General features: G+C 47.6%; 1 protein-coding gene across 3 annotated transcripts in view; it reads right to left on the bottom strand.

The window, feature by feature from the left end:
- LOC107271814 (forkhead box protein O) overlaps positions 1 to 10,816 on the bottom strand; it is an 81,906-nt gene that overhangs the window by 26,333 nt on the left and 44,757 nt on the right. For 2 of the 3 annotated variants that reach the window (XM_025089106.1, XM_015748247.2), the window contains exons 2-6: positions 2,361 to 2,485; positions 2,030 to 2,224; positions 1,846 to 1,961; positions 1,118 to 1,773; positions 720 to 1,040 (exon numbers count right to left, since the gene is read on the bottom strand). In XM_025089106.1, coding sequence (XP_024944874.1) covers positions 819 to 1,040; positions 1,118 to 1,773; positions 1,846 to 1,961; positions 2,030 to 2,224; positions 2,361 to 2,485 — 1,314 coding nt within the window. In that variant the 3' untranslated portion in view covers positions 720 to 818. The remainder of the gene's footprint in view (positions 1 to 719; positions 1,041 to 1,117; positions 1,774 to 1,845; positions 1,962 to 2,029; positions 2,225 to 2,360; positions 2,486 to 10,816) is intronic. The other variant, XM_015748248.2, reaches the window with a different exon arrangement.

The following is a 10,816-nucleotide window of genomic DNA, read 5'->3' as shown; positions in this document are numbered from 1 at the left end:
GAGCCCCCCCCCCCCACCACCACACACACTATTCTCCCTCCCCCTCTGACGACTCCCCTCTCTCACCTATACTCCCCTTCCTTCTCGGTCTCCGGTCGCTGCTGGAGTGAGATCGCAGCTTCCTCCTGGCTCGCGACCGCACCGGCAGCCACTTCATCTCTCAAGATCTTCTCCGATCATTTTCCTTTCTTTCTTCTTCTTCTTATGGAGCAGCATCCTCCGAGAGCTTAGCTCACCTAGATTCTCTGCCTCCTATACTTGTACTCGTGCTGTAGCAACCCTCTCTCTCTCTCTCTCCCTCTCTCTATCTATCTATCTATCTATCTGTCTTCCCCCTCTGCACTCCCCATCTCCCTATCCCACTCGCATCCTCTTCCACGGTTGCCTCTTCCTCTGGACCGTCGCGCATCCACTCGCCAAAAACTGTCCAAACTAGGTGCTCGTGTCGTAAAAGTCATAACTTTCGCGATACAGAACGACGTCGACGACGCCGCTCCGCACGCTCGATCGACCTCGTGCACCAGCTATACCTAATACGGCTTCCTGATGTTGAGGATGTCCATCCACTTGGCGAAATTTAAGGACATTACCGAGATGGGGTGTTCACATAATTTACGGGGCGCATTTAATTTACGGCGTTTTTATTGGTTTAGGAATATCGTCCTGTCGAATCTTTGCTTTTATTTTGGAAAATTTGCATCAGACGTGTTGCGACTCACCGGTATGCTGGACCTTGTCCACGTCCTAGGTAGCATCCCGTCCATGCGACCATGGGGTTGATGAGGAAAGTGAGGGTACCGAGGGTAGGACATACATCGCTAGTGAACCCAAGAGGGTGGTGCAGCAGGGGCTGCAGCATTGCCGCTGACGTAGACACCCGCAGACGTGTTACCGGCTACGGAGCCTACAGGAATATTCTGTCCAGAACCGACGCCTTGGCCGACGCTCGCGTCGGTCACCTGAACCGCCGCGGCGCCCATGACGCCCTGCTGGAAATTGAAATCCAGCGTGCCGTCCATGGACAGTTCATGCTTGATGACCTGCAACGTAACAAACCAGCCCGTTGTAAGGTCATTGTACTCGGAAGCTCAGATGGTAATTGCTGATTAAAGATTACCTCATCCACGTTGCAATCGAAACCACCATGCAACGTCTCGATGTTGATATTGAGATCATCGAGAAGCGTGGCGTTGTTCAATGCACCCATCAGCTGACCCATCATTGTGCTAGGGGTGGGTGTACAAGGGGTGGGTGTATGAGGTGGACTGGGTCCTCCAGGTCCCGTCTGAGCCTGCTGTTGCTGCTGCTGTTGCTGCTGTTGCTGCTGCTGCTGCTGCTGCTGGCGCTGCTGGCTCTGGATAAGATACTGCAGAGACTGCTGCTGGGCGCTGCTCAGTGGCGAAGGACTCGGCTCGTTCTGCGGGTACGAAGGCGACATCCTCGAGACAGGACTCAGATTCTGCGACATAGGAAAACAGTTCGTGGTCGAACCGTCATCCGTCGTGGGAGAAAATACGAGGAAGTCCGGAAGTCGATCACCGACCATTTGGCAAGCGCAGGACTGCAAACGATGCAGAGGACATCTCTGTTGGCTGGCTGACTGCGGCGTCGGCGGCAAGCCGTAGGACGAGGGTCCAGTGCGAAGGGAGTTGCTCCTCTGGTACTGGGCTTCGAAGTAAGACGGAGGCGGCCCGGTTTGCTGCTGATGATTCGGCGGTGACGTCTGGTACAGCTGATAGGACTCCAACTTCATCGTTTCCGCTAGGCTGCCGGCTGCGAATTATTCAGTCAATTAATAATCCACCTATCGATTCACTCGGTTCAATCGTGGTCTCATCCAAGTACCTAGCTGTTCCGGACTGTAGGAAGGTGTGTAGGCCGGGGTCCAGTCTGGTTCGCCCAGGACGGCAGGTATAGGACTTAGTCTACCACAGGAGGAAGCGTTGCTCGATGCCCGAGGTCTTTAGAGAAGGTCAAATATTTCCTTTTCATTACAGCGAAGAATTCCTTATTGATGATCAATACTCACCGGAAGTCCGGCGACAGCTGGAAACCACTGGCCGATGGCAAAGGGCTATCCGGAAAGAGGTCCAGCCCTTCGCTGACGCTGCTACTCGGACTAGGTGTGGCGTCTGCTTGCAACCCCCCGTTTCTTAAGGCCTCCACCTTCTTCTTCACCCGGCCACGACGCTTCTCGAATTTACTTGTCTCCATCGACGTCGCCCTGACCAATTACGTCAAATTATTCACCTGTCCGCGCCTCCCCCCCTCCCCTCCATCACCCCATCACCCCGTCTATCTATATTCCCACTCTCGTGAACTCTGCACCCCCTCAATCAGTAAAATCCAATTGAACTGACCTTCGTCGCGCGGATTTGCCGGGTTTCGCGTCGGGGTTGATCATCCACCAGGAGCTCTTGCCGGTGCCTTCGTTTTGAACTCGCATGAATCTGTTGTGCAGGGACAGATTGTGTCTGATGGAATTCTGAAAGACACAAAAAAGATAAATTAGCTTTGTTGAGCGATGGTAATTAAAGCAAATAAAAGTATCGAATGTCATCGCTGTGGAAATATGTGACACCTTGCAAGTACATAGAGGCTCATACGCGCATGCGTATGGCCAAAATTGAAAGACAACTTTCCGGACCGGCGCAAGGACCGGACGAGCGTGGACGATGGCAGAAAGCCCCTGGTGCCCAATTATCCAAATTAAGCAATTATTACGTCTATGACGCAATGCCTGCTACTCGTCCCATACTCGTACGCATATTCACGCACACGCTTATTTACTATCCTGCTCCCGTTACGCAGTCACGCGTGTGCATATCGCTGATAAGCGCAAAGCCTACCACGCCACATGCTAGACCAACATAGGTGTCACATCTAAGAGACTATATTTCCAGGCTCTATCACCAGCCATTATCCATACTTCACAAATTGATGCAGTGCAGGGCAAAAGAACGTCTTTTCAATTACAAATTTTGCAAAAAAAAATTTTTATTCGTATTTTACATTCGCCGTGTCACGGTACGTGATACCTGAAATATCCTTATCATTCAAAAGTATCGCGTTACGATTCTCCCAGGATGATAAGAGGAGGATATAAAAATTTCGCGCGGAGTGAAGAAAAAAAAAAAAAGAAAAATCGTTCCTGGATGTGAATATGAGAAAAATGTGCTAATTCGCATATAGAGACGACGCCGTCCTTACAGCTCGCAGCTTAGGAGACTCCGCGGTGCCGCGTCAGACACAATGGCCCAGGAATGTCTTTACAGGGACGTTAAGCGGCCGATTTCTCCCGGTTCCTACTTTCTGCATCTAGCGGGAATTGCGGCTGATCGGCAAGGACGTCCCGACCGCGCAGAGATGACAAAGCAGAAAAGCATCCACTGGCAGCAGCCATGAGCGAAGCCATAGCGGGACTTTACAACCCTATCATCTGCGCGCCTTTATCGACGGTACGCTTGGAAGATGAAGACATTTTCGGCGCCACCATTCCGATTTTTAGGTCCGACCATTCATAGGGAAAAAAGGCACGAGTGGGACGAAGCGAGACGACGAGGCGAGGCGACGCGAGCGACGGAGAAGCGAGATGCTGCATAACTAAGGACACAGTGGTTTTCACTGTAACCCGGAAACGAAGCGCCGGACCTCTCGGCACCCTTTGCTCGGCCATCTCCTCTTCCTTTGTCTGGCGCACCAGGATTACGAAGGACGTAAACGACCAAACTTATACTGGAAACCGTTACTTGCGATCCAATCAGATGTCTCGCGTACCGCTTCAGGGACAAATTCCTACCGGAAGTACAGTTCCGTAACTGCAGTACGAATATTGCGTAAAGGACCCTACGTTTCCCGATTTCTCGAAGTATTCTTCCGGCATCGAATCTTCCGCATGGATTCCGTTCCTCCGTGTCTCCTGGTTCTTGGGAGCCACGTGGGATTATTTTTGAAAAAAAAAAAGTCAAAACAAAAACTGAAGGCAGGAACTGGAGAATGGAAATTCTACGTTTCGATAGAGGCGACACGTCCCGGAAGCTATAAGATAGGAGCTGCGGTCGCTGCTTCCTGAAGACATTCGTGCCGAAGATAACAAAAGATATATTAAAAAAAAAAAGTATAAAACCACGGTAAATAGAGATATCAGAGGGATCTTCGTGCAGACAGATAAGTAGCCCATCAGAAGGGAAATTAGGTTCTGAAATTTTCCTCGGGATCGGAGGAATGCAATGGAAGACGGTATACGCACAGGCTTACTTCCGGTAACATGTGCTCTCTGTTTCCAAACTAGGGTAAAAAGTTTCCTAGACACTTGCGTATAATGCCTTGAAAATAAAGCCATATAGGTTTATACGTGCCATTTGGATTCACGTATTTATACTTCGCTTTCTCTATCGCCCGCCCGGGGGGAGGCTGCCCGGTCACCATTTCCAATATGACGATTTCGAGGCTTCCGTGGATCCTCGGATGATTCATTTCCTTTCCGCAGAGGGGGAAACACGTGCCCGTATATGTATATATGCCTATTGTCAAAAGTTGAGAGTTCCTATAGTACGGCATAAGAGCCATATATTCTATCCTCCTTACCGGGACAGTTAAATGTCCTTCCTTATATTGCTCCTACGTCTGGACAGTACCAGCAGTTAAGCAGTTAAACTCCCGATAGTTCGCATTTCTTGATACGACCCCTTGGACGCTCTTTATGGACGACGCTCGACGTCGAATAGACGAAATGGACGTATCGTCGGTTAAAGGGACCAAAGGAACTCATTCGACTGGGTCAATTCCTCTCTGTGTAGCCCTGCGTAAGAGCTCTACCGTACAGCGAGTGCTTCGATGCTTGTATAATAGCGGATTTCAAATTCACCGCCGCTACAAGTACCTACGAGAGTTTTGCGTTGGACAATTAGGAAAAATAATAATACTTACTTAATACATAAATAAAGTGCACGAGTAGCCAAGTACGTAGAAAAGTGATCGAGTCTGCCGAGGATATCCGAAGATATCCGAAGAAGACTTCATTTACGATGCGAGTTATCTCGCCGCTGAGAGTAGCTGATATCGCGCTGGACCAGTGGTAGACGGATGCATAAAAGTGTCGCCGACTCGCCGTTGGTCCGCACACAAACGGGATAAATAGGGATAAGACTCGATGCTCCGTAGCTAAGTCGTGGAGTGGGGGCAAGGGACGATAAAAGTATAAGGGTAGGTAACCCAAAGGGAGAAAAAGAAGAGAAATGGAGTATGAGAGGACTGGAGGGGGGAATCTCGTGAGAAACGAACTGCCCAGGGCAAAACTTTTACTTTGATTGGGATTGGGGTTGAAACTGTAGTTAAAACTTGCCGAGACGTAACTATAGTATATGTTCCGGTACTTTTATTATTTCATGTAAAAAAAAAAAAAGAAAACATGTCACATGCTATAAGCGCGTAAGAGTAATCCCGTTGAAACGATCCCATGGGTTTTACGAGAATATTCGAAAATTGGCTACACTGGACAAAAAAAAATTTGGCTTCCATTTACATCGCCGGTCCGAATAACTGAAAATTCGGTAAACTGGAATATTCGATAAGATTCGAGAGGCTCTTAAATTTTTAACGTGAACCTGCGTACCTGTCAATCGAATGGGGTTCACGTACGATCACACGCGAGGAAGCCAACAAGAGACATTGGATGCCGAGTGAATAGGAGGAGGAAGGAGAGGACGCACGCTTAGCCGGAAGTATTCCACTCTTATTCCGATAGCTGAGAAGTGGGTGGACAGGTATTGTGATCGATGCGAACCAAACTAAGCCATATTACATATAGTACGTGTATTTATACATAGGTATATATATATATATATATATATAAGCCACGACCAAACACAAATGCATATGTACATAAATAATGAAGAAGTAGCCCATAGCTTCTAGGGACTATTCGAGGCAATTTGCTATAGATACGTGTACTGACATCATTTTTCATACAGTACGTACCTGTACGTATAGTATATTGTGCGAATGACGTGCTAAGGGCAGCCACCGGCAGGTTAATTTGTGAAAAGAGAAAAATAAAGACAAGAGGGTATACCCTCCTATAGGAAAAATAAAGGATATTAAAAATGTCTTAAACGATTTTTTTTTTTTTTTCGATCATGCTCGGTAATGACGATCAGGGCGAAGCCACGACGTCCGCGAGATTGAGTTTACCGAGTTACTGACGTAATGGCGATGGGAATTTACCGAAGATCGATCGGTGGTCAAACAAAAGTGAAAGAGTGTGCCTTGGGTCCTTGAATTCTTTTTTCTTCTTTTATTTTTCCCCATTATCAATATTCCTCCTTATCTCTACGCATAGAATCGTTGCCGCTTTGTTGCGCGATATTGTCGCTAGGTGTCTCTAGAAGGAAATGGGTGGAACTGGGTTTTTGCATAAAAATATTTACAGGACATATATGGGCGTTAACTGGTGTTTTCTTATGTGGCGACAGAAATCGCGGGGCTGCGTCGTATAACGCGACAGGAAATCCCGAGGAGGAGAATCTTGCGGTTTGATGACTGTGTGCTGTTATCAGCAGGAAGCGGATCTACCAAAGGTATAATTGGACACGGATGGCAAAGGATATTGACCTGATGGACATTATGGTCACGTGTGTCCTGATAGTACGTTCGGAAAATGTCTACCTGCCTTTGTATCTCTCTTTTTCTTTCTCTTTCTGTTTCTATGTATATGTGTATATTGCGTATATCTTATGACGTCATTTTTGATCAGAAGGTATGCCCTCGGGTCGATTCGTGCAGTTACGCCAATGCTCTCCGGAAGATCTGCTATTGTTTAGATACGGTTAAGGGCAGCAGAGGAATTCTCGATAACTCTGAAGTATACCAGAAACCTTAACAAGATTCCCTTTCCTTAAATATATATATATATATCTTTTGCCCGATACGGAAGCCAAAGGAAGACCCTTATAGATATCTATATATATAGACATACACGTATGGGATACGAGGGTGGGTAGGTCATCGCGCATAAGCGTCCACGAGTTATAAGACGTTTTTATTGTGATAAACACCGACAGTAAAGATTCTCTTTTGGGTGCTTTCTATGCCAACGAGGGAAACGGGGGTGGGATGTGACATCGGCAAGGATTCGCAGCCTAACCCAGATTTTAACTGCAGACGATTTAGCACCGAATCGGTTTTCACGTAAATCCGCGACAAGTCGCACAACCCTTAGTGAGACGAACAATTCCAGGAATGGCCTGGGAATTCATCTCGTTATACATTCAAGAGATGTATTATGATGCTGGATGTTAATCCCTTGTTCGTCGAGTTCTTATTAAGAAATCAGGGTTCAAGAAAAAGTGTAAAAACGCGAAGTCGAATTACGGGGACAAGCTAGACCATCCCTCCACCTTTTGCTGAAGGGTGGAAAATTGTAACTTTGAGGAGTTGTGACGTAATTTTTCGATTCGCGGTCTGATGATTGTCGTTGATTCGTGCAGTTACGCCAATGCTCTCCGGAAGATCTGCTATTGTTTAGATACAGTTAAGGGCAGCAGAGGAACCGCCTGACCCGAGTTAGGGACGTGGTGCTCGGCTGTCACCGGGTGCCCTGGGGAAACCAAGAGTCACCTACCGATTCGCTAAGGAATCCTCGCGATTTAGTTTAAAGGGACGACACGAGGGAAAGGATAAGAGTTACCGGCCATAAGGATCTCGACCAATCAGAGCGACTAGTTCTCGAATTTGACTATTGCCAATTGATTGCTTTAAAGTCAGTCTGTCTTGGGACACCGATCGGGCTGCCTCGCGCTCCCGGACTCTTTGTTGACTCTTTTCTTTGTTTGGAATCTGCGATTCCTATACGGTCAATAAAGTTCTCGCTTCTGCAGTTTTCGCGTTGCTCTCGCAATATCCAGAAAATCCTATAGATTTTCTGCCTGTGTTTCGCAAGTGCAGTCTTGTGCTATAGTGCAGGGATCACCTGAGTGGACTTGAGTGCAGTGACTACCCTGGATGCAGTTCTCGGCCTTCGCTGATTAGCTGGACCAGCGCCGGTGAGTAGTCACGATTCATTAATTGGTGGAGGGATTTAGATTTTGTAGCTCCGATTCTGCCGTGCATTTCCGTTGCGTTTGCTGATTTTACGCGTCCCCAAAAATCGACAGGATCCGTTAAGCTACCGTCTCTTCCGATATGCTCCGTCAGAGCTCTCGTTCTGGCAACTCCCAGATGATACCAGCTCGTCCAATTTCCGGTGAAATAAGAATTAGCTGGCGCCCGCCTGGCATCTGGATGCATAGTCGAAGGACGGACGGTCGAGGGTGACGTAAGTTAGCTTTCGGATTTACGTTATACGTGTCGAATTAAGAAAATACGTTTCAGTCTATGCATATAGACATACGTCAAGGCTACGGGAATGACGTTCGTCGCACCAGCATCCTCCTCATCAGCCACCTTATCCAGCCGTATAGACAAGTGTAATGGATTGAAAACGGGTTCCAGGGGATGCTAGCTAAGAACCAAATGGGGATGATGAGCTGAAAATGGCCATGTATTCGAGAGCAACAGGGGGTGAGTTCGTTAATGCCGCCCCCGTGCTGCGATTTTTATTATTATTCCAGAGTACTGCGTAGATTCCAACCCATCTACCCATCTACCCATCTACCCATCTACCCATCTACCCGTATGTACTACTCACCTACCTTTTCCACTACTCAGCCAACCACCCTCTCCTCTCTCCCTCTCTCGACCTACCTTACCTATCAACTCCATTGACGAGTGACGACACTAATTTCATTGTATCGAACAAGTCAATTTCACAAAAAGCATTTACCCAAAGCGATCGAAGCACTTAGATGCGCACACAGGCAAATGCGTGGACATAGTGTAAGGTGGTGGGGGAAGGAAAGAGAAGGAGGGGCGGGGTGGGGGGTGGAGGTAAGCGTACCAAAGAGAATAAAGAAACGACTAAGAAAATCAAGGTAATTGGATACAAAGCCAAGGGACGGCAGGACGTATACGATTTTTCGCGATTCAACGAGCAAAGAGCATTGATAACGACTTGATTGCCGTGATTAGGTATAATTTATTGAAATAACGAGAACCAGGAAGAATGGCGACCGCGGGTGATAAGGATGACGACGACACGTAATCCAGAAAAAGTCATAGACGTGCAATTATAATCGATACGCGTTACGCTAATCCTTTTCAGTTTACCCGAAAGGCATAAATCGATTGCGCCAATTGCGAGCACTCAAATCAGAAATCCTGAATTGCCAGCCAAACGCAAGAATTGAACCTCTTTGGGATTCTCAGTGCTGCCAACGGCTACGGCAACGTCGACTGCCTGGTGACGAGGGGGCGGCGCAGGGCGGTAAAAGCTCCGGGATGAAATAAAAGTGGGGGAGACAGAGGGCCAATTCGCTAATCCCGATTTCCGATCGCGTTCGTCCATTCGTGTATTTATGTTAACAGCTCCAATCAGTTTCCTCTCCATTTCCTTATAGATTCCTATTTCTGACTCTCCTCTTCTCGACGTATAGCTGCTTCCGCACCAATGAGACGATTCGCATGCCAGTCGCTCCTGACTCCCAGTGAATACCTACACTATACACTTTACATAGATACACATCTATGCGAGTGCGTAGGTTGAATCGAAGGTTGTGCGCGGCATGCAGGTTGAATTGTTTCGTCGAGAAAGGTCGATGAAATTTTTAAAAGAAATTTTGAAAAAAAAAAAACAAATTTTTAAATAGTATGCTGATTTATGGATTTCGGCCAAAGTCATTGACGTAATGATATGCACGTGTATTTCTATTAGAGTATACATAGGGCGCTGTGACGTGGGATCGTACGACTATGAATTTTCTTTATGCAGCGTACATATATGTATCCGACTACGTTCTCTCTTGTTTATCATATGTGAATCGTAGTATAATCCTGTGTGGAATAATTTGGAATATTCTCATATCCCAGATGAGTGAGCACGTGGCACGTAGCAGGTCCTAAAAAAAAAAAATGCGTACGGCCGATAAACCCCTGCAGATTGAACGAATCGCTAATTTCCTGAAGCAGGACCCGAGGAGCTACCCCCTTGCCAGTGCCTCTTTTTTCAGAAGGAAAAAAAAAGAGACCGAAGAGAAACCATCGTAATTTCCAGTAGTAAAACGCGCAACCCTCAAACACTAAAGCTTTTTTTTACAGAAAAGAAGAAAAAAACGAGAGAGAAAAAGAAGAAAGCTTCGATCCCCGATGAAAAGTGTATCGCGCCTACGGGGGGGGACGGTAAAGTCACTCTCTATACCAGTGACATCCCTAAAATTACGTATTTCCTGGTCCAGGATATTTGAGATGACCTCTGACCCTTCCGGACCAATAGGCCCCCAGTATACAGCACAGAGCCCGCACAGCAGCTAGATTTCCGCCGATAAAGAAAAACTATTGTAATCGTGGCCGGTTGAAAAGCTCCAGCACCCTCGGCATCCCCCTGTACAAGGGGCGGCGGGTCGGAGTCTCGGTCGTCCCTCCCCAACGCAGGGCTGGCTAATAGATTCCTTTATCAAGGTCTGTGGTCAGGCGCTGTCCAGTAGGTCCGTTCGGTCCGGCGCCTTTATCGGAGCTAAAATATCGGCAAATAGAAAAGAGCCGATATCGTCCCACCGGGCGGCTGAGGAGGTGGGGTGGGGGGGGGATGAGTTGAAAACTTTCCCACGGGCATAATTGATTGAGTTGCGAGGGTTTCCGTTGTTTTTCGCCGACGACTGGTCGGTCAGCGATTTTCGATAGGAACCGATACAGCTTTGGCTCCGTAACGGATGGGGGTGGCAGG

Source organism: Cephus cinctus, unplaced genomic scaffold (genome assembly GCF_000341935.2).
Source record: "Cephus cinctus unplaced genomic scaffold, Ccin1 Ccin1_scaffold1043, whole genome shotgun sequence".
Lineage (NCBI taxonomy): Eukaryota > Metazoa > Arthropoda > Insecta > Hymenoptera > Cephidae > Cephus > Cephus cinctus.
The sequence above is the reverse complement of the archived record's forward strand: the minus strand, read 5'-3'. Positions and strand labels throughout refer to the sequence as shown.